This window comes from Phyllostomus hastatus, unplaced genomic scaffold (genome assembly GCF_019186645.2).
Source record: "Phyllostomus hastatus isolate PE091 unplaced genomic scaffold, TTU_PhHast_1.1 phas_scaffold_129, whole genome shotgun sequence".
In the NCBI taxonomy this organism is placed as follows: domain Eukaryota; kingdom Metazoa; phylum Chordata; class Mammalia; order Chiroptera; family Phyllostomidae; genus Phyllostomus; species Phyllostomus hastatus.
The window spans coordinates 35,081,357-35,105,819 of record NW_025334009.1 but is presented as its reverse complement, the minus strand read 5'-3'; the positions used below and the strand labels follow the sequence as shown (position 1 = coordinate 35,105,819).

General features: G+C 46.0%; 1 protein-coding gene across 1 annotated transcript; it reads left to right on the top strand.

Annotated features, from left to right (window-relative positions):
- Positions 1-1,281: 1,281 nt before the first annotated feature.
- Positions 1,282-22,925, top strand: RBP2 (retinol binding protein 2). Its single transcript, XM_045857162.1, has 4 exons — positions 1,282-1,404; positions 13,848-14,026; positions 20,975-21,076; positions 22,670-22,925. The coding sequence occupies exons 1-4, from the start codon at positions 1,332-1,334 to the stop codon at positions 22,718-22,720; spliced, it is 405 nt and encodes a 134-aa protein (XP_045713118.1). The 5' UTR covers positions 1,282-1,331; the 3' UTR covers positions 22,721-22,925.
- The last annotated feature ends 1,538 nt before the right edge of the window (positions 22,926-24,463 follow it).

Genomic DNA, 24,463 nt, shown 5'->3' with positions numbered 1-24,463 from the left:
TTCCAATTGTGGGGAAGTTGTCCTTTACTCCCTTCTTCCCTTTTTCCTGAATTGGCTTTTTGACAGAAGCTGGGCCATTTCTTCCTGTGTGTCTTCTTGACTCAACTGCACTTGCAGAGTCAAGTGCTATCTTACACCCTGCAAACCACGTACAGACAGAACCATTTACTTAGATTTCACATTAGAGCCTCTAAGTGTCCATCAAATTTGGCCACACTTTTGGATACTCGTGGTTTATCTATCTCCAGCCCACACCTCCATTCTTCAGAGTGTAGGGGCCCCTGATCAGGCCTGTCTCTCAGAACCATGTGGCAGAGCAGTGAAGCAACCCATTTTCTGACCCACTTGGACAACCAGGTTGAAGAACAGCCCTGAACTAAGAGTCCTTATCCAAATGTCAGTTAGGCTCCCCACCTGGATCAAGGTGAACCTCAGCTTGCTCCTGGGTCTTGAAGCAGAGTCCCACTGCTTCTCTGCCTGTCAGCTGGCTTCCCTCCAGGTTCTGCTTGCTTTCAGCAGATTCATTCTCCTAGAACATACTTTTCTTGAGTAACTCTGCTGTTTAGAGGCCCTTAGGGAAGCAAGTGAAAGTCACACTCCCAAGTCAACCTCTAACTTTTCCAAGTGAAACTTAGCACACTCTTAAGGAAAGAGCTTTGGAACCAAACAGGCCTGGGTTTGAATCCCAGCTTAGCCACTTACCAGTTGTTATTAGGCATGTGATTTAACCTCCTTGATCTGCTCCCATCTGTAAAATGGGAATGGCTAAATATAACAGAGCTCTTGTGAGAGAAACAAGACAAAAAACGTGAACTGGCCAGCACAGAGTACAGAGGAGTACAGAGTAGAGCAGAGACCCACAGCTGTGAGTTCCCATCATCTTGGCTTCCTCAGTCAGACTGGAAGTACTAGCTACATGGCTGACAGACTCCAGGGTTGGGGCCTAGCAGCTGGGACCTGTGGTGCATGTGGGGGTGTGTACTGTGTCTTTATTTACCTCCAGTGCTGAATGGAAGGTTCTGTGTGGGGGCCTAGGGGCTCTTGGGGAGCCTAGCCAGCCACAAATGAGCCGTCCCAGGGTGGTGAGTATGGTGAGGTTCACCAGAACACTCATGCTTGGCCAGGCCAGGACTTTGAACATGGGGTTTGCCTGTAGTCCTTCTGAACTTTGCAAGGCAAAAGATTGTCCCTTTGGGCTGTGCTGATCACCTTTGAACCTGTTATCTTCACAGTCATAAACCTAATATAAAAGAGGCTCATTTCAGCATGTTGTCCCTACAGCCTGCTCCTGGACATCCACCACACACCCACGGGAACCAGAGGCCACCACCATGACGAGGGACCAGAATGGAACCTGGGAGATGGAGAGTAATGACAACTTCGAAGGCTACATGAAGGCCCTGGGTAAGCGGGCAGCTGGGGGTGGAACAGGGAAGGCAACTTCAGAAGGATGGTGGTCTGGACTTCTAGATGGTGTGGCTGTGGAGTTCCACAGACCTGAGAGCAAGCCTCACTCCTCGCTGACTAGCTGTGTGACATCAGGCAAGTGATACAAATTCTCTGAGGCTCAGATTCCTGGTCTGCAAGTAGGGAATAGTAGCAAATGAGATTATGTCTAGAATGTCCTTAGCACAGTACCTGGCACACAGAAGAGATACACTGAATGGAGGATACGCACACATGGTCACATATATGCGCACACACATGAGTATGCTCATACACATGCATACAAGAGTGAAGCCAAGCTTGAGAGGAGAATGCTCCCCTGCCTTGTGACTGCCATCTCTTAGGTAATCAGTTGCACCTGATATTCTCCACAAACAACCCTGCATTGCTCATTTGTTAGTCTTGTAGAAGGGGAGCAGTGGCCAACAAATCTTTCAGGCCAGAACATCAAGCCTCCAGAAGGCTAGGAAAGGCTTAGGTCATATAGATCCAACAGCGTAGTGCTGCTTATCTCATCCAGGGTACTGACTTCTGAACTAGACTCCATGCCAGGGGCTCAATCAGTGTGTGTCCTGAGTTGACTTTCTTGTGCTATCTCTTGTGGCCGGGGTGGGGGGGTGGGAGGGGTGGGCAGCAGGCAGAAAACTCTGGGAACCAGAAGAGCTGGGCCCACAGCGGGAGCTCACTGTGCTGGGCAGCTGTCAGGGCCCAGGCACTGAGCAAGAAGCTTTGGTGCCTGTCTCAGTTCATTCTGCTGCAGCCTCCTGATCACTTTTCCCACTTGGCACCCCCTTCCATGTAGGGAGTTCCTGGCTGGAACTCACCCCCACAAAACATGAGCAAAGTGGCTACGGGTGCAGTCAGAGGCCCAATAGCTTGGATATGGTGATGGGAAGTCTCACCCAAGAATGGGTATCATGGGTTTTTCTGTACAGTTAACTTCTAGCTTCATGAACATTTCCACTGTGCTGGTGAACAAGGGGGGCTGTCACATGTCTGACAGTTTATAGAGACTGGAACTTTCTTCACATACTTGAAACATGTTTCCAACACTGGATAGCTTTTTTCCCTCCTGGCTATGAGGATTTTACCTCAATATATTATGCTTGGAAGAGGAGGGAGGAGGTAAAAATCATAACTCTGTTACATCTGTTTTTAGTGCCTCGCTTAAGCAATAGAAATTGAATTTTGATTCTATCTGTGGGTAAATAAATGGTCTTGAGCTTGGCTATAAATCTGAACATCATCAGAGGAGGAAACCAGACCAGGGGAGCCAACATAGCTGAGGCTTTCTCTCTGACCTTGACCTTTCAGAACCATTTTCCTTATCTGCTAAGTAGGGATAATAGCACCAGCCCTGCCTGTTTCTCCAGATGATGCTGGAAGAGGCTGTCGCTTGGAACGATGGGAAGCACTTGATCAGAGGTCTATCTGCGGGCTTCAGCATTTCAGCAGCACGCAGTGACTTTAGGTATAAAATAGTCTCAGTTTACTTTTATCTTGGTAGGATGAAGCCCCTTTCTCTAGGTTTATGGTACGAGACAAGCTGTTCTGTTACCGCTCTCCAAAAAATCCTCTTTCCAAAACAGCCTCCTCTGGACTCTTCCACACCAGTTCACATACTCAGTGTGGGACAGGGGCTGCCGACTCATGAATGTGTTACTTGGATAGCTCTGGCATAGTATCTTTGGTATCAGACACCTATTGCTTCTTAGAGCTTCAGTCAGAACTTCCAGTTTAACACCATACTACACTGATTTCACTCTAATGAGGAAACTGTTGGACATTTTTGTACCAGAGTCACTGTAGTTTAGAGGAGGTAGGCTGACACTCTCCTGATTAAGGTTAATACTGTAGGTGGTTGTATTAGTTAAACCCCAAGTGTGGATGTGCTTTATGCCTCAGTTTACCCAGCTGCTGATAGCCCACAGTATCACAGGGCCCCAGGAAATTGCTCCAGCTTGAGTGCTCAATGACCCCCACACTGTGGAGACAGGACACCTGGTTCCTCTCACCTGCCCAGGGAGCCATGGGTGGGGGAAGGGGCAGGCACTGGCAGGGACAAAAATAGGTCTCCAGGATCTCAGCAGGAAGCAGGTGAGGTGGGGCCATCCTGTCAACTTCACCTGCTGAAAGCAACCCAGCAGATCTGTACGATTTCCTCCACACCCACCCTGCAAGGCAGGGTTTGCTATCCCAGAACTGGCAAGTCAATGAAGCTTGCCTTCCTTGCCCTTTTGAGCATGAGACCCTTGGTGTTTGGGGAGAACACATGAGGAGATGTCAGCAAATCCCAGAATATGTAAATCCCACTAAGTATAACTCCACTTTCTGCTAAAGAACGGTCACTTTATTAGACCTTAACCCCCAGCACCAGGGAGTTGGCTCTCTCTGTGGGCCTGATTCAGTAGAAAGGAGAGACTTCCAGTGACTCATTCCACACACCAGCCTCCACACATGACCCAGCTGCCAGCCTCAGCAGAGTGACACGTCATGACAACCTTTGGGTTTGCCCCAAATTATCAAAGTCATTAACTGTTCAAAGAATGAGTACCAAAGGTCAATGGTACCTCCTCTCTTGCCTTCTTAGATACCAGTGTTTCTTGAGGCCCTGGATTCTTTATTGACAGCAAAGGAAGCAGCTGGTAAACTCACTTACCCTGAGGAATGTGTCATGTCCTGAGGTCCTCCTTCAGGCTGCATCAGGGCACTAGGGAGCGGGAGGAGTGGTCTTCAGTTTAAAAGGGAGCCCACCAAGGGGAGTTCTCACAATGAGGTCCCAGTGCTATGACAGAAGGCTGGGAGAGAGCCATTCCCTCCCCAGGAGTGAGGCCAGTACTACACAGGGAAGCCATTCAGCTTCCCTACCAAAGATCGAGTGCCCACCTGTGGAAGCCGGGGACTGTGCCATTGGAGGCAGAATGAGGCCCAGCCTCTGTTCTCAGGGATGTCAGACTGGTGCAGACAGTCACATTACAGCTCTGCACCAATGGCGTTCCTGTTTTATGTTACAGTGTGACAAATCACCCCCAGAATGTAGTGCCTTGAAACAGTGACCGTCATTTTATTGTTACCTCATATAGTTATGGGGGCTGACCAGGTGCACCCAGGTGACTCTTGCTGGGAGCTCTTGTTCAGCTGTTGCTGGACAGTGGCTGGGGCTAGCAGTTGGGGATGGCCAGCAGCTGAGACTGTCGATATCTACATGTGGTGTCCCCTTGTGGCCTGGGTTTCCACACAGCATGCTGGCTGTGTCCAAAGGGAGAGAGTGCAGGAGCTGAATGACCTTTTATGACCCAGGCTCAGAAATCACATAACATTACTTCTGTTGTGTTCTATTGGGTGAAGCCCACCCATATCCAGGGAAATAGTACATAGACCACACCTCTTAATAGGAGGAATGCCCAAATCACATTGAGAGAATGGCATGTAGGATGAGAAGTAGTATTGCAGTTATTTAATAAAATATAATCTGGCCCAGATGGGACAGTGGGTGCTTCTGTCCCTTGGGCTTGAAAGGACTGTAGTAGCAACAATAGAATGATAGTAACAAGAAGTGTGTGCAGGGTAGTGGCGGAGTGAGCTGCAATGCAGGTCACTAAAGACTTCCTGAGTACTTCAGGTTGGGGAGAAGTGCTCCACTCAAAGATGGAGTCTGGTGTGGCCCTGTGGGCCTGTGCCAGGGTCGGGGCAGTAAGGACTGGTATATGCAGGATGAACAGAAAGCGCTGTATTGCCAGAGGTTGACATGTGAGAAGGAGGTGAGAGAAGTCAGAGAAGGTGGTAGGGCTGAATTTTGAAGGAGCTTTGCATCATCTGTGGTCACCATCCTGCAAGGAGAGGAGCTCATGCAGGAGAGAAGCCGTGAGTACTCACTCTGACAGCCGGCTGGTGAACAGATCAGCAGAGACTATCAGCCACCCGAAGAGGTGGCTGATGGCCCTGGGAGATGATGAGAGCAGTTCCAAGAAGGGGACGGGGACATCCAGAGCAGGAAATAGACTAGAATTGGTGGCCAGGTGAGGAAAAGACAAGAAGAGAGCCTAGAAAATGAAACACCATCATGCAACTTTAATCAAGAAGATGGGGACATATAACAGGAGGTATGTATCCCAATGCTCAATTAATGTCAAATTTAGACATCTTTCAGGAAATCTTTATTCCATAAATTATAAATATTAGGAAAAATCCAGTTCTTACTTCACAAAAGAAGATGAGGATCATGTTCTATGACCATCTTTTTATTTAAATTAACATGTACAGATTTAAGAGAGCAGCAACTACCACAAAGTCCTAGTGGGTCTCTAGAAAATTCTACCAGGAAGGCGTTAATCTTAGAGGCTGAAGTCAGGCCACTCTCACCTGCCATGACAGGAATACCTCTAAGCACTGGCAATATGGTGGAAACCCAGCAACAAGTTCCCTGCCCTTGTGGAGGCATGTACTAGTGGGAGAGAGGAAGAGTAAATAGTTTAAGACAGCAATTTTCAACCAGAATGCCGTGGCACACTGGTGTGCTACAAGAATTTTTAAAACATGCAATACCTGACTATTGCATGTATTGAGTCAGGGGCACTGACCTCTTTTCCCTGAGATTGTCGAATCAAAAAAATGACAACATCCAGCACAACAGTAGCTGTTTGGTGTGAATGCCCAGTCTTGAACCACAAACATATAAGGCACATAATGGGATTACATCTTATTGGTCACATTACATAATAAGTTTACATATGATTGGTTAATTCTTGGTATCAGAAATCCTTACATACAAGAATAGGCACCCAACTTTTTAAATAGTCACTTTGGAGCAAAAAAGGGTCAGTAATTACTATTTTTATATTTTTTATAAATCAATAAAAATTATACCTGTGGGAGTTTTTGTCAGATTGGCAAAAAATACACTTTTTGTGCTGTAGAATTTTAGTAATTAGTTTATGTGTGCCATGAAGTGAAAAAGGTTGAAAATCCATGGTTTAAGATGATTTTAGGTAGTGGTACATGCATTAAAGAAAATAAGAAGGGATGATTGGGTGGAGAGTGGTGGGTGTTCACATCAAAGCCAAAGCTTAAATGTTGAGAAGTATTTTTCTGGGCACAGGGAACAGAAAATGCAAAGGCTCTGGGCATGTTTTGGGTTTAGATGCTCATTCATCCGAGTGCACTATTAAAATTGATACACTGATAGAAGATCTAGAGCACAGAGTTGCAGTCAGGAATGAAAATGGAAGGAATGCTTTTCATCTTATAAGGGGAAGGATCTGAAGCCCAGAGAAGTAGAGGGGCTTGCCTGGGGTCACTTGTAGCTGGGAAATGGTGGAGCACAGGGAGGAGTCCGGCCTGTTTGATTCTAACACCCAAGAACACCAAGAACAGGGTTAGGGTAGGAGGGCCTTCATTCTGAGCAAAGGTTGTCAAGATGGGGATACCCAAAGTAGATGGGTAGGACCCTTAGAAATATTGCAAGAGAGGCACTCAGAGTCTTTGGGTAAAAATGAGTGAGTGAATGAGTGAGTGAGCAAGTGAGTGAAAAGAAAGGAAGGGATGGAGGGAGAGAAAGAAAGAAAGAAGGAAGGGAGGGCGGAAGGCAGGGAGGGAGGGAGAGAGGAAGGAAGGAAGGAAGGAAGGAAGGAAGGAAGGAAGGAAGGAAGGAAGGAAGGAAGGAGGAAAGAAGGAAAGAAGAAAGAATGTCTAATGACCCAAGGTAGAGTTAGCATCACAAAAAATTTGGATTCCTATTGTGCTTACAAGTCAATGAGGTCATACCCTTTGCCAAAGTCTTTGCAAAAGCCACATGATTCCTGATTGCACTTCAAACCGGAAGGTGCTGGGGATGGAAGAAGTCTGGGTGAAGACAGGTTTGGTCCTTTCCTTATGTATACTGGCAGCACCTCCACTGTGACCCCCTTCTCAGTGGTGAGTCCTGGACTACGGGTGAGGAGGTGAAATAATGCAAGTGGGGAAGGAGGCACCCCAAGATCTCCAGCCTGCCTCTGCTGGCCAGGGAAAGTTTGAAACCTATCTGGAGATGTCCTTGAAGAGTGAGAGGAGGAGGCAGGCAGGTGGCCAAGCTAATTCCTCCCTAAATGTGTTATCTGGAGGAGGAAGTGGCATGGAAAAAGAGAGAAGATTGTTCTTTTATCCTGTCTCTCACAATTGCCTAAGAGCGCTGATGATTTGAGAATTAAGGAGTCCAGGTTTGAAGCATATCCATGCTAGAGTTGGAATGGGTCTCAGATTTCATATGATGAATGAGTGCATCTCTGCTCTTTAATTTACAGAGTGCCAGCCCTTTGAGCCTGCAACTTTAGCTTTCTTCATGAGCATAGTACAAAACACTTTAATGTTGAGTAGCATACTCATATTTCAACTTTATGGCTCGCATTGTTCAAAATGCAGTTATGAAAAGTATGCTTTTAATAAAGTCACTCTGGTGTTGTTTTTTTCTTCTGCAGCAGCTACAAGCCATATATATTATTCAGAAATAGCTTGCCTTTGGACCTTTTCCTCAGAGATAGAAATTCATTTCACCTGGCTATAAATCAGGCTCAGAGCTACCTTTAATCCAGAAAAGCAGATAAAGCATACTTGATAACCCTGGTGTTAAAATACCATATCGGGAAAATAATTTTCTCTGCAAAGTACAAAGAGAACGTGTTTTTGTAACCTGCGTGTGTGTGTGTGCGTGAGTGTTCTACAGCTGCAGGCGAACTTTCCTTTCGATTAGAAACATCACGCATCCACCCACAGAATGTTTGGCTCCCTTCCATGAAGTGGAGCAGAGGTGACATGATTAACTAGCCCGTGTAAACCCTAAAGGGTAGCCGAGAGGCCACAGCATTTTACAATCTGGAGAAGTAGCATTTGACCTCATTTGCATGGAGCCTGTAATAAGATGTCCCCGGCACTGGCCAGAAGGATTGACGAGGGATGGTATCTCCAGGACAAACCAGTTCTCTAATCTATAGGCATTTTAAACTGAGATCTCTTTTCTAAGCAACCAAGGACAAGCAACATTTGCTGTTAGCAAAGACTTAGTTGTGAATGACAAACAGAATGCATTTGCAGACAAACTGTTGGGAGCTCCAGCCTAGCTGAGTAACTGAAACCACCATTTAATATCTCTGGGCCTTGCTATCCACATGTGGGCAGTAAACGTAGACCTGTTCTCTGAGGAACACTTCAGCTCTAAATTTCTCTGCAAGTCCCAATTCTTTCTGAGTAGTTTTGCCTGGAGGGGCCCTCTTCTTTGGTTCATGTAGTTAGTACATGGCCTGTGGTTGGTTGGTTTTTCCCATCTCCTAACTGCGGTTCTAGCAGCAGGATATAGCACAGCACAGCCCTCCGCACAGAGGGCCAGAGAGGGAGCTAAAGTTGTTTCTGCCCATTGGCCAAAAGATGGAGTGAGGGAGCTGATAAAATGCCCATGTGACAGGCCAGGGATATGTGGATGAGAGTGGATCAGCTGCCATTCTGACTGTTCTTCCGAGTCCAGGGCCCTCAGAGCATGGAGCGCCAGAAGTATAAATATGACCCAAGTATTTCACTCCAGACTGAAAGTAGATGTCGTCACTGTGTTTGACCCAAACAGGAAAGGCCAAGGCTTGGACGCCGGTGTGCATCACATACCCACAAGCTCCTTGGCACTGTGTAAAGCATTTTACTGTTACTTTAAGTGAATCCTTACATTAAATAACTCTGTGAGATGAGCCTTCTTTTCCCCACTTTACTGTGAAAAAAACTGAGGTTCAGGAAGGGAATGACTTCATTGAGTTTACATAGCTGGGAAATCAGGGCCAGGGTTTATACCTGGATCTGACCCTCCCCCTCACTCTTTTATACCTGTGGTTCTAAATTTTAGCTTGCTCAGAATTACTTGAAAGGTTTATAAAATCAAGCAGAGTCCAACCCCTTGCATGTCTCAGGTGGGCCCGGAACTGATATTGCTAAGAGACTGCCAGCCAAGGGACCTCTTCGAAAATCATACTTCTCCAATTATTTGTGATATATCCTAATATTAAAATTCTGATATTCTTACAAATTACATTTAATCAACTAAGAAAGAAACATTTTTCTGTATGCTTCTTAAATATATGTATTTGTATTGCAAAAGAAGAAGAATAGCTTATGTTAGAGGACAGTACACTAAACAGATGATTTAAACTATTTATAAAGAGCCAGCACCAGAGCTCTGTGTAACCTCCTTTGACTGTTTTCTCCCCAAAGTTTACCCTTTGTGTCAACCGAAATTAGTAAAGTTGTTGAAGCACCAAAAAAAGTCTCCCTTTGCCCCCATTAGCCAATTCATAAGTGTTTCTTAGGCACGTACTTTGTGCTAAGCTCCAGGCCTTGTTCTATGAGGATGCAGAGTAAGGAGACAGCATTTTCCTTGTCCACTTAGAGGTGAGACTTTGGAGGAAAAAGCAATGAACCCCATGAAAAAGTCAGAGGGAAATACTAGGTAGTATCTCTGGGGGAGTAAACCATATGGTCTGGATAGCAGGTGAGGAAGGAGGCAAGAAAGAGCAGAACAGTCTGGAGAAGGCAAGGCTAGGGCTGGGCCTTATGAGATTTGGAGAGCAGGGGGCACAGGGGCAGGAATTCTGGGAGCAAACATGCAGGGGGCACCTGGAAAAGTGCAAAGAACTTCAAGCCAGCCAGCTGGTGAGATCAGGGGACTTAGTGATGATGACGATGATGATGTCAATGGCTACCATGTATGGGGCCATTACCATAAGCCACCAGCCAGTGAGCAGAGCTCTTCACAAACACTGTCAAATTTCATCCTCAAAATAACCTGATGCAGCTACAAAGCTCCACCATGACCACTGCTCTGTGTGCTTCTAGATCTGGACTCAAGTGTCCAGCAACAGGACCGTAGTTAGACATGCGGACATCACCTGATGCATTAGACTGTGTACCTGATATAGAAGGAGAGAGACACTAGTCGGGATATGACATGTTAGCCTTTTGCCTGTCGCAAGCCTGTGTTTCTACTGACTAGAATAGGGAAGATATTCCTCAGTGGCATTCAGCAATTTTAAGGAAAGATTCATTTTTAAGTCAGAGATCCTCGACTACTTGGTCCTGTCTAGTCTTTTCCCTTCCAAACAGGCCAGCAGTTGCCTTGGAAGGAAAAAAATTAAACAGACATTTCCATAATTGGAGGGCCCAAGTGACTGAGATAAATTCCTCAGGAGGGGTTCTGTCAGCTCTGTGTTATGTCCTGTGGAACCCCTGGCCTGTTGCAGGTCCTGCCGCAGAGCCATCCTGAGGCCACAAAAGATGGGGAAAGGCTATATCCTGTATCCTGCTTTTGGAGCTACACAGCATCTTTCCTAGTTTAAAGGCTTCATGAGGTTCTTCAGCACAGAATCAAGCTCTTGGTTTTTGTTCCTCATTTCCCAAACTTAGCTGATTATGAGCTTTTTTTTTTTGACCACCAGATGTTGTACAGTCCTGAGCCCCCTGGCCAACACAGTGGGGTACCTGGGCTCTGTGAGTGCTACCTGTGGTACCTAGAAGTGTTCACAGCACAAAGGGCCCAGTTTTGTCTCACCCATGTCCTGTAGCCTACAGGCCATGTGGCTTGGACGTGCCCAGGTACAGCTGCATAAGCCACAGAGCTGAAGCTTATTGAGTGCCAGGGAATGTACAGGAGTTAGAGTGTGACTGCTCCAACTTCCACTTCTTAGGGAGCCCTGGGCCCTGCAAACAACTGCTGTCTGGTGGGGACAGTGCACTAGTGTGCTGGGACACATGGACTGTCCAAATGAGGGAGGTCTCTTCCAGCAGGATCCAAGTCCTCATGGCTCCAGGGGAAACATGAGGAGAGTCAGAGTTACTGGTATCTTGGGAGCAATGGAAAGTGCCAAACTGGGATCCTGACCTGACGAGATAGGTCAGCCCAGAGCTGGTGCAACCCAGTGATGGCCTGGGAGACAGGCCATCCTGGGCTCAAGTTCTGCCTCCATGGCTTCCTCACTGGATAACCTAGGACAAGCGACAGAGCTTCTCTGAGCCAGTTTCCTCTTTGGTAAAATGGAGCTAATACAATATTTGTCTCATGGGTTTGTTGGGAGATCGAAATAAGAGAGGATTCTCAAGGAAGGTTCCGCCGTGGGACACCATTCCAGAGTGGTTCCAAGACATAGCTTAACTACCGCCCCAAATATGACCAGGGTCCACACAGCATGGGCCCCAGATTCACCTTACCCAAGACTCATCTCCTGTGTTCCCCCAGAGAACTAGTTCAGTCTCTGATTTCCCTGGCTCTCACCTCGGTCACCCAAGCTCAAAACCAGTTTTCTCTTTCCCACTTGATTGTTCCATAGGTTCCTTCCAGTTAGCACACCCTTGTGATTGCTGTTCTAGCTGGGAATGTTCAGACAAGACACTCAAGGTCCCATGTCATCACCTGGATGCTTAAACAGTAACTTTTAGATTTTTTAAACCTTGGAAGTCTTTCTCCAAACAGTTCCTTATGAGGAAATCTGAGATCTAAAACTACCCAGAGATTCTGGGTTTAGATCAGGGCGCAGAAATCTGTATGTTCACATTTTCCCAGGCAATCCTGATGGGCAGACAGTTTGGGGACTCATCGGTGAATTCTTAGATGTGGCAGGTCCTCAACAAAGAGTAGCAAACAATAGTTGAGCAAGGCTCAACTCATGTTGACTTGAACCTGATTTCTCTTTTCGACCTAGGATACAGGTATGATATCATTTTACCTCCTGGGATGACTGATGTTACTTAAAATTATTCTCTTATGATAAAAGCTGATTTTATATAATTTAGGGTCCAAAAGACTAGCCAGGGCCCTTTCCCATGCAGATGTGATTCTGTTGTTGTCCAAGCAGCCAGCTTGGGCTTCTCCCTGGTTCTTTGGGAGAAGGGGAATGATGGCGACCACAGAAGGAAATGGGTCAGAAAGGAAATGAGGAGAGAGGATGAGGCAAGTGGTGCTTGGCTACCATGGAAGGGCAGCAGAAGGGGTAGGGGGTTGGGTACAGCCAGAGGAAACGTTAATTCTACAAAATGGCCCAAGTCCTGAACTGTTGGTTCTGCTGGTCTCTCTCATGACACAACAGTATTTATCCCCCATTAGAGAACACAGAGTGTGAGGTTTATTCACCTACCTATCACAGAGAAGGGGCTGGAAGTCTCGGAGAAACAGCACTCAATGCATCCTACCTGTCCTTACCCTTGAGGTTACCTCGGGGTGTAATAGTATCAATCTTATTGTTTTTGAAATTTTCTAGGTGGATTTAAAAAAAAACAAAGACTTAGTTTGGTATCCAAAGATATCTGGAGAATTTACAGGCATAAAGGGGGCCAAATATAATTTGGCTAGTGACCAAAAGCTTAATGATGTTCATAGCAAGGATAGGAGTTTAGCAGTTCCAGAATTATCCTGTTTCTAGGTTTATTCCACGGGATAGCGACTCTTTGGCTCAGGTGATGTTTTATGTATAATCAGAGGTTAGCAAGGAGGTGAGCTCTGCACTTGGCTTCTTACTGTACAATGCAAAGCTTAGGAAATGAAACACTCCATTAAAGGGCATGCTTCCTTTTACTTACTAATTGTCTCTAAGGGATAAATAAGATTCCCTTTAAGTATCAAGACAAAGGAAAGCTGCAGATAGACTAAATGCAGAAAATCTTAATAATTGTTGAATCCAAGTGATGAATACAGAGTTCCCAGTACTCTCCTAGTACTTCTACTTTTGTTTGTTTCGCATTTTTCATAATAAAAATATGAACAAATACTCATCCTTTCCTGAAAAACAAAACAAATCTCTAAGCAAGTCTTTGTTAAGTGTCTGGAGTATGCTTAACGCTGCACTGGGGGCTGATGAGGGGGGAGGACAGCCTAGCTAAGTTAGCCCCTACTCTGCTTTAAAAATGGAAGTTCGCATGTACTCTTCCCCACTGTGGACATTAACAAAATCCATCTTTACCAGTGATCTAAACCAGTTATTTTTCAACAATCCTTTTTCTTTTTAAAACATGAAGTCTTACGTGCAGCAAACTCTTAAAAAGAAACCCAATATGTTAAATAAACAGAATGGAGATGTTGTAGTGGAGGGTGTGTGTGTGTGTGTGTGTGTATGCACGTGTGTCCATGAACACAGATTGTAGAGTTGCAGCTCAGGTGTGAGCCCTGCCTGCTACCTGCCCCTGCCACCAGGGCTCCTGAGAAAGCACAAGAAACCCTGGGGTCCCCAACAGTTGACTGAGATGCCCATACTGGCCGTGTGTAGAACAACTCGTGTTTCCCACCTAAGCAAAGAAATGTGGCCTGCCCCGATCTGTGTCTCTGGTCTTGATTGGTTGGCTTTGTGAAGGAAATGAATGAGTCTGGCTGAGCACATCAGAACCTCCACAACTCCCTTTGCCAACAGATATCGATTTTGCCACCCGCAAGATCGCAGTGCGCCTGAATCAGACGAAGATCATTAATCAGGATGGCGATAACTTCAAGACAAAAACCAACAGCACTTTCCGCAACTATGACTTGGATTTCACCGTTGGAGTGGAGTTTGACGAGCATACCAAGGGCCTGGACAACCGGCATGTTAAGGTACTAACTTTGGTGGGCGTTTTTCACTCGTACACTCTGTAGGGGCTGGGTCTTTGGCTTCACAAAGAAAAAACAGCAGAAACAACCTGGGAAGGGGCACCAGAATGGAGTTAATAATGCTGGCAATATGCTTCGTTATTTTATGTAGGAAGAGGCCATCTGGCATCTGCACTGAGCTTACAAGCAAAGGAGAGATTAGAGGATACTGGCCTCCCCAGGGTCTGACATGGGCTGGCAGGCAAAGAGAAAAGAGCAAGGTGGAGTATCATACAGAGGACTCAACTGTGTGGGCTGAATAGTGTAGCTTCAACAGAGGGGCAGCCCTGCTCAGCACCAGCCACACATTTCCACGAAGAACTGAGGCCTCGTGTTGGTATATACTTTTTCTTTTCAAGAGATGTTGAGACTTCATAGTTTTTATATGAAATATCTCTATTGTAGATGATCCCCACTGCTGTTTTTAAATGCAACACAAAGCAAACCAAAAATTCAGTACACTTTATAAATGAAGTCAGGGTTTCTCCAGCCGTAGTAACTTAGAGAAATCTCAGGCAAGTCTGTGGCTTCTGCGTCAGCATCACCTTAGCTCACAGACAGAATGGAGGAAGTCCCCCCGCATCAGAAGGCCAGGCTGCCAGCCGCTTGAACGGTTTGGGTGTAGGTAGGGTTCTGAAAGCGAGCAGACAGCCCTAAGTGCACATGTGGGGAGTGAGCTCACAGCCCAGGAACCGGGAGTTCAAAAGCAGCAGGCCCTCACCCAGGGGAGCAGTTTGTCAATAAGGCAGAGAGTGGAAGCGGTGCAGGAAGTGAGGCGATGGTGGGAAGGCAGGGGTGACAGTAGGTCAGGTCCCCTCTCCTCCAGGGTCACCCTGTGGTATCATAGCCTAGCAGCCAACTGTCGCACTGTCTACACTCACACTCAGCACACCTATCTTTGGTTTTCCAAATTCAATTACACCTGGTCAGTCTCCACAAATAGGAATGAGGAGAAGTCTATCTCAGTCAAATTTAAGGATTCTCCCACCCCAATCTTAGCATCATGTGAGAACCCACAGGTTTACTTGGTCTAGGAAAGGGTTTCTGGTTTGTCATTTTGTATGGTCACCACTGAGCACTCACTGTCAGTACCTGTGCAGTTTACACAAGGGTGGGTAGCTTAAATATTCATAGTACCCACCCCATCTGTGCCAATGCAGCCACCGGGACCTCTGCCCTTGCTCCCAAGCTGGGGATGGTGGGGCCGGGGATCCTGTCCCCCGGTACCTGTGCTCTCACCCCCAGCAGAGGCCAGCCCCTTGGAATGCCACAGGAAGCAGGACCCTCCCCACTGGGCTTCCTAGTTCACCATGAGCCCCAGTCTCCCCAAAGTCCCTCTCCTCTCATGCTTCCAGGAGCCCTTTCAAAGTCTGAGGTCTCAACTCTTCCCCCGAAACAAGGGACAGGAGCTCTGGCACCTCTCCTGGGTTTGAAAGAAAAAATTTTAGTCATTCTTTGTTACTGACTTCCAAAACCAAGAGAGCAGGACACATTTTACTTCTCAGGTTGTCCTGTGGCATTGGTAGTCTCAGCCATCGTGTCAAGGTTGAATTCTATTTAGTGCTCCTTGCTAAATAAGAGTAGGAAATGAAAAGCAGTTTGGAAATGCTTCCATCAGAGCAGACTTGGCACGACAGCTTAAGCTTCCAAGCCCTGCAGTGGCCCCTTGTGGGTCCCTCCCTGAGAGGTTGATGGATCAGCAGGGCTTTTCTGAACTGTGTGGCTAGAAAGCCAATTCATCAGACACTGGAATTCATAGGAAAATTTGCTCAGAATTTTTGCATCACTCTTCTGTCCTAACCTAATCAGTTCACAATGATTTATTATCCCTGGTCTTTCCGTCTTAGGTTGAAAAACTGGCCTGTTCTCTTTGGCTTGTTCTTTTATCACCTTGGATGGCAGAGAACTTGCCCTTCCTAAAATAAATCATGTTCTTTTGGCCGTTTCTGACTCTTAAAGGATTCTATCTCTTAACACTGTTAACACCCACTTTTTTCTGCCTCTCTGCTTTTCACTCGGTTTCCTCAGACCCCATCTGCCCCAGGATCATTTCTTAGCCCTACAGAGAGAACCCCCATTCCCACCTCATGTTTCTGCTTGCCCACAACAAAATATAGGGGCATGCTCTCTCTCTCTCTCTCACTTATTTACCCACTCACTCTCACTCTGGTAGGGGCTGAAAGGTACCCAGGACTGAGTCTGTTCAGTCTCTAGCAAAGGACTGTTCCCAAGAAAATCAGCACAGAGCAGTTGCCCTCAGGACTACCTACTTCCTGTAACTTGACTCGAACCCTTAAGTGAGAAAGAGGCAACAGGGAGTGGGTGGCATGCTGGAGTGCAGACACAAACTGTGTGTCTGTGTGCTCATGTGTGTGTGCATGTGCATGTGTGTGTTTGTGTAGTATTCCCCATGCTCCTATTCTCCAGGGTTCCACTTCTCAATTCCTTGGTCACCCTCAGGAGCCCCTCTGAACATCTCCCATTCAGCAGCCTGCAGGAGAGGCGTGGGGGCGTGGGTGCAGCAGAGGTTCAGTAGGGCCCTGCCCAGTTCTTTGCCATCCCAGAGCAAAAGCAACACAACCACACTGATCATGGGGTTAACTCCTGTCTGAGGGGCCTGGGGACCCCCTTCTTCCTTCCTGTGGGTCATGCATATTTCTCACTGCCTACCATGACTTCTTTCTGAGAGGATTTAAAATCCCTTTCAAAAATATACTACCCGCCCAAAATAACATTGAACTTAAAAGAAGTATATTCATTCAATAGAATATCATGCAGGCAAAAAAAAAAAAAAAAGGAATGAAGTACTGATTCATTCTACGGCATGAATGGACTTGGAAAACATTATGCCAAGTGGGAGGAGTCAGACACAAAAGACCACACGTTGTATGACTTCTGTGAAATGTCCAGAATAAGCAGATCCATACAGCGAGAAGGCGGTTGCCAGGGGCAGACAGAGGGGAGTGACCACTAATGGGTGTGGGGGTTTCTTCTGGGGGCAGCAAAAATGTTCTGGATTTAGATAGTTGTGATGGTTTTACAACCTTGTGAATATACTCCAAATGACTGAATTACATACTTTAAGAGTGTGAATTTTATCATATGTAAATTATATCTCAATTTTAAAAATAAGTAATTGGTGCAGAGAAAAGCAGATAAAGACAATAGCAACTAGGACCAATAGAACCATAACGTCACCCAAGAGCCCAAGAGAAGCAGCCTTCTCCAGGAGGGTCCCCGCCACAGGGGTTGCCAGAGGGGAGGGTGGACCCTGCAGGAATCTCTTACATGGGGGCAAGTACACTGGGGAGGGTTTAAATGTGTTAATAGTGTTCTTCAAGGCTCAATATAAAGAGTTATTTTCCTTTAAAAAAGAAAACATTTATTTGGGAGAGTTTCAAATTTGCAGAAAAGTTTCAGGAAATGACAAAGACCGTCCTTCCACTCTTCACCAAGAGTTCCCTATTATTACTATCTTGCTCCATTTGCTTATTTCTTGTGCATGCTCCCTCTATTATATACTTACTTTTTTCTGAGCAATCTGGTGTGTTACCGCTACATAATTCAGTGTGTATTTTCTAAGAATTAGGATATTCTCTTACATAACCATAGTATATTTATCGACTTTTACAAATTTAACGTAGGTACAGTACCTGCATCTAATTTACCACCACAGACTGTTTTGAATGATGTTAACTGTGGACATTGTGAAAGTGAAATCACAGTGTGGGCCCAGCTTCCTTCTTTAACTCACTGCAGGCACATCCTCTTCATCCTCATGGAATGCTGTCCCTCTCCCACCCCCCACTCAGAAGCAAAGGTTTTCCTCACTTATTTCCACTTCCTCAGCCTCAAGATCTTTTAAACCAACCAAACCTCTTTTATTTTATTTTTTTTAAGATTTTATTTGTTTTAGACAGAGGAGATGGGAGGGAGAAAGAAAGGGAGAGAAACAGAAATGTGTGGTTGCCTCTCTTGTGGCCCCTACTGGGGACCTGGCCAGCAACCCAGGCACGTGCCCTGACTGGGAATTGAACCCGTGACCCTTTGGTTCACAGTCCACTGAGCCACACCAGCCAGGGCACAACTGAGCCTCTTTTAAAAGCATCCTCTGATATAGGGATAAAGGACACCAACTATTGTCTGTTTTATGTAAAATTGAGGCCATAATATTAGGTGTTACCATGATTCATTGGTAATCAATGTACTTGAGGGTCAGAATAACTTTTAGTTTTGCCTCCCAATATGAGTTATTAAAAGAAAATATTAGCACAAGTCCTCACACACCAAACATTTTTCTCCTTTGTTTTTATTACAAATTTGCAAAGCCCCAGGTCAGGAGCTTTTGATGAAGTGAGGAATCAGACCCCCTTTTCAGCCCTCAGACATCTCCTAGCTTCATGAAAGAAGACAAGTATATGGACGATTACCATCCAGTGTCCAATTTGATGGACACATATGCACTCCAGTGCTACCATAGAAACTAAGGCAAGGAGATGGGCTGGCTGAGTCATTGTCAAGAACTATCATCAAAGAAGAATACACACACTGCTTTATTTCCCTATGTGGGTTTACTTCAAGATCCAATTTAACAAAATCAAACACAGATGCATTCAACAGGGCTTATCCAGCCCCTCCTATGCACTGGTGGCTGTGACGAGGCTGGGGTTGCAGAAATGAACAGTGGACATGGCCTCTTCTTTCATGGAGCTTATCGTCTGTTAGGGGAGATACACACTAATTCAATAAACATGTATTAGGTGTCCCTGATGTGTAAGGCACTGTGGGCAGAGGGGATTAGGAGACACAATCCTTGCCCAAATAGAAGACACAAGTCCTTTCTCATCCATTTGATAAGGGACTGAGTCCAAGACCAAGGATGGGTGACAACAAATGTGTTTTCCTTTGTCATCTATTTGGAAGGGGACTCTGGAATATTCCAGCCAACATCTCCCTCCCTCCCAGAAGATCTAGAAGAACAACTTGTATATTAAGTATCTCCAAGACATTCTAAGATATGAGGCTTTAGAAAACATGTAGAATTTCACTGTTAAATTAATTTGGAGAATATTAATGCATACAGATAGTTAAGCAGAATTTAAGAGTAAAAACTAAAATTTTCTTCCCACCCTCGCCCCCAGACTCTCAGTTTGCTCCCCGGGAACAATCACTATTAAGGGTTATTTTACCTCCTTTCAAGGAATCTGTGCAAATGCATGCCCATGTAGACATCCCCCTTGCTTTGCACACATGGCCCTGCTCCGGGCTTTTTAGTCTTCAGCTGTATACTGTGGAGACTGCTCTTCTCCCTAAGTGTAGAGCTGCCCAAAGAGCTGTGTAGCAGGGGAGAGCCATACCCTATTTAACCAGGCACCCACTGACAGAATTTCTGAGGCTTCTAGTCTTTTGCAGCAATGTGTTAAGGAGTAACAGGAGGAAAAAATGTATATAAAATATATAATATGAGTAAGGTCAAATATTATTTGAGAAATAGCTAGACTTAAACAATCTGTAGAAAACAGATTTGTATCAAAAAATGGAACTGAATGTGCAAGGGCAGTACAGTTAAAGACACAGTTCAGTACATCACCAACTAGGTTTATAAGATACAGAAAAAAAGGTAAACATCTAGTCCTTAGCATAATATTGTTCATAGAAGGGCAATATGGTTTGCACATCCCCAAGGAAGGTCCGCACCCACACAAAACCACTGCTTGGGTAGGAATGATGCCTTACCTCAGGAGATGCACCTGCAAGCCTAATTCTGGCACAAAAGTGGGTGGCCCTGCACCTGTGGGTAGTACATATTGTCCCGGGCATATGATAGGAAAGGTAAAAGGGGGAACAGAGAAGGAGGTGGGGGGATGTGCAATTTGTAAATATGTGTGCAAGGATTTGAGCCTCTTGAGGTTTAGTAGGTTTGTGGCTTCTCCGACCTGCTGGTCAGCCAACACAGGCTCTACATCTCTGCTGCCGCCCCTGTGATGCTGAGTCGGCATTGCTGCCGGAGGAAACCCAGGACCAGAGACGGGCCTACCCTCCTACTTCTGGATGGCTGGTCTGGCCCTAGAGCCATGGGTGTGGCCCCTGCAAATGAGGTAGATAGTGGGCAGTGCTCACAATGTGATTCCTGTAGGGAAAATTCCCCGAAGTAGAATTTCTAGTATATGTAATGGTATATTTTGAAAGGTAATACAAGATTAATGCTGACTGAATGCTCACCGGCCGTGTGGGAGGGTGCCTGCTTCTCTGCAGTGTGTTATCACTGTTTCATCTTTGACTGTAAGATGAATTGTATCTAAAAAACAAACAGCCTTCATTTGCATTTCTCTTACATGAGTGAAGTTGAATATCTTTTCTTATGTTTAAAAGCCATCTGCTAGGGTTGTGTTTTTTTCCCTTGTAAGCTGTTGGTTGGTGTCCTTTATTGAATTTCCTATTAGGTTAATGATCTTTTTCTTATTGATTTATAGGAGCCCCTTATATAAGGGAATCAGATCTTTGTCTAACATGTGGTATAGTTATTTTTCCCTGTTTGTTATTCATCTGTTGCCTCTGAGGTATTTTCCCCTTCTAGAAATTTTACATCATTACACAGTCAAATTCATCATCTTTCCCCACCCCCCTCATTTGGAATGCTACCTTTGCCATAGGATAAAATGGAAGAGTGGAATTCTTTAACAGAGGACAGAACCAGCTGTGACGCGCTGGTGTGGCTGGAATGGCAGGTGTGGCTGGAATGGCAGGTGTATGTGGAAAGTGGGACTGGAAGGACCCTGGCCGGGGCGGAGGGCTCTGCCCGGTGGACCAGCAGGAGCCCCAGAGCAGCTTCAGGACTGCAGCGGCAGGTGCAGGTTTGTTCAGTCTCGACCCAGGCCAGACAGCTGATTTGTGTGGGAACTTGTCTTGCAGTCGCTGATCACCTGGGAAGGCGATGTCCTTGTGTGCGTGCAGAAGGGGGAGAAAGAGAACCGTGGCTGGAAGCAGTGGGTGGAAGGGGACAAGCTGCACCTGGTAAGTCTCGGAGTCGGCCCGGCTCCCTTCCGTTGTGCTCATGCAGACTGCCTGTTCATCCAGCCAGGCAGTTTGACAGGAAAAATGGCTCTGCACTCCTCCCCTGAGCTCCGGCCAGCTGCGTGTGGTCATTTAGTCAGAAAGCCATTCCTATCTGGCTCAGGGGACTCTGGGAAAAATTTATATGGCTGTTTCTGTGAATGGCTACAATTAAAATGAAAGTTCAAAATGCTGAGTTAGGGAGCCGAGACCCATGGAGAAATGCGAGGACCTATTGAAGGCCAGCTGGGGAGGAATGTGAGGCACAGAATTAAGATGTCCCCCAAGCAGGTGGGACCAGGCCTCCTCACAGTGATGTGAGCCTAGAAAAAGAGGGGTTGGGTGCAGGTGGAATGATTTGGGGGGCAGCTGGGCCTCTGAATGGCCTGTAGACCACATGCATTGGCCTCTTATCATAAGGTGTGTCCACTTGATCCCAAAATATTTTAGGTTATTTGCTACTAGAACAGAGCAGTAGGTACCATTGCTGATATCCTTAAACTATATCTGTATAGGTAGCTTAATTTTTCATTCTTCAATTTTTCAAGGCAATTTGTGGGTCAAACATTCAAATAATGAAAAAAATCTTTCATTCCTTCTTGCATTCAGTCACTCATTTGTTAAATGAGTGGTTCATTCAATGAATGGCTCTTCATTCATTCATTCATTCATCTATGGCATCGGGAAGGTCTCTGGCTCCAATGTCAGTACTCAGGTCCCTATGGTGCCCATCAGAGCCAGCCTTGCCTCACCTGAGATCTTTATTTCGGAGGCAGCGTCACAACTGATGATAAATGAAAGGCATTCACCATGTTTTCCATTGACTATTTTCTCTGCCTGCTCTGGTAGATGCCGAATCTTTTTAATTGTAGTAAAATACCCAACAGTCCTTGTGGTTAAGACAATGGATTCATTGTCAACTGCAATGATTTCATGGCAGTCCCCACACTCCTGTTTTTCCCCCTCCCTCAAAGGGTCATGGGGTATGCAGAGAGCCTAGGGGTTCCCTCTGCCTGGGTGAAAAACAGCATCTTGCCTACACAGGAAGGCCTGGGGGCCCTTCTAAAGCCACACTCTTTCATTGTCTGGGCCACACCAACCAATGTTCTAATGTCCAGAGGCCAGAAAGCCCACAGAGTGGAGGGACGTAGCTCACCAGGTAGCATCTTCCTAGGTTCTTGTCATCTGAACACTTCTCCGCACTAGATCTTTCTCTTCTCCTTGGCATTGCTGCCTTTTCTAAATTAGGCGAGGTTGTTTTAATCACGAAAGTAGGAGAAATCCCGCCCAAGAGGGTAATTTCTTTGAATTTTTCATTTTTATAGTTAAGTTCAAGTCAAGTGTCAAAATCAAATTACTGCTACCTGCAGGGCATGCCGGCTGATTGGATCTGTGAGATGCTCTCTCCCCAGAATAAGTGTCTTCTTTATTACAGCTCCTCCTACCCTCCTCACCCAAATCACAGACACCAAGAGGGCCGGGGGGTCTGGCAGGGGGGTCAGGGAAAAGAAAGGCCCCACTTGTTCATCACTCATCCACTTTTTGATGTTGCAGGAGCTGACATGCGGTGACCAGGTGTGCCGTCAGGTGTTCAAAAAGAAGTGATGGCCACAGGGGGCGTGCTCCACACTCCCAGTAAAGAGTTCTTTATTAGCCTGGAGAAGCAGCCATGGGGACCCTCCCACTCCTGCAAGCTCCTTTAGGAATCTGAATGGGTTTTAAACAGAATGAATGTGCAACAGTGACAGACATATTCTTTCTGCTTTGAAATCTGGCATTAAATGAAAAAAAAAAATTCTGTACTTTGGAATCCTGTCTATCTTTCTCCCTTTATTTCTAGAACTGTAAGGTTTATCGACAAACAGAAGAGGTGATTGTGTGCTGGTGGTTTTCTGTGGGGCTTTGTTGTTTATATTTTAGTTTTGTTTAACTTGGTTTGTTAGGTTTTTAAAAATTTTATTTATTTTTTAGCGAGAGGGGAAGGGAGGGAGAAAGAAAGGGAGAGAAACATTGGTGTGTGAGAGAAACATCTATGGGTTGCTTCCAACTGGGGACCTGTCCTGCAACCTAGGCACATGCCCTGACTGGGAATCGAACCAGCAACCTTTTGGTTCACAGGCTGGCACTCAAGTCACTGATCCACACTAGCCAGGGCCGTTTGTTAGATTTTTGTTAGTTTTTTGGGGGGTTGTTTTACCTGGAAATGTTCTCTGTCCAACACAGCATCCCCTACTAATTCTTAAATATCAACTATTCAGATTCATTCTTTTTGATAGCACATTCATTTCTCCAAGATTCTATTTTAAGTTGCATATGCCTGCCAGTTTGTACTTTGCCTGAGCAGCATGGGCAGAGCTACTTCTAAAGACCTCTGCAGCTCTGTAATACCAGCTGCTCTTGATCCAGACCAGCTCTCTGCCCTTCAGCCCTGGGCAGACTGGCATCTCTGCAGAGGAGTCACCAGGAACTGCCGGACAGCCTGAGTTCAAGTCCTACTGCTGCTTCTTAGCTGGCTCATCATAGGCACATTGTTTGGCTCTATTCTTGTTTTCCTCTTCTATAAAGTGGAGAGCACAAAAATAGCACCTGTTCTACCAGGTCACTGTGAGACCGAAGCAAGCTAATATATACAAAGTGCTTGGGATAGGACCTGGTTCCTGCTAGCTGTGGTCATTAGGTGGTTATACCCCCCACAGTCCCAGGGGTCCAGATGAGTGGATGCCAAGTAGTGAAGGCCTTCTGGTGGGTCTAGAACATTAGTTCATAACTCTGAGAAGCATCGTATTTTCCTGCTGGATACACAGTGCAATAGTGCACCTGGAAAAGCAGAGTAGTTAACAGGGATGGATTTACGGTGGATTGCTCATGCGGTCCTGGGAAGGCACAGCAGATCACAGATATCTCCTCCATCACTCTGCAATCCCACCATTAGGCAAACATTGCCCTTGAAAAGTAAGTTTATTCCAAGAGGGTTAGCATGTTGGACTAGCACACTCTGGTTTGATCTGAGTGATCATGTCATTCATTGATCCTGAGCATCCTAAATACAATTGGAAGCGAAGAGAATGGCTGTAATCTGGCCATGTGGCCCAGGGCCATCCTTGGCTCAAGGCCTTGAGGACAGGCAGCCATGACATGGTCCTTCTGGAAGGTTGCGTCCCCCAACAACCATGCCATGCTCCTGCAGCAAGAAAGCCAGAAAAGTGCCTGGCTGGGGCCTCATGCTGGCTAGAGACCTAGGGGAGGTTGGTTGGAGGGGGGAGTGGTGGTCTTCCCTTGGGCTCTGAGGAAGAGGGGAACCTCCTGAGGAAGTGGAGGCCCATCTCCTGTGGCAGACTGGGAACCCAG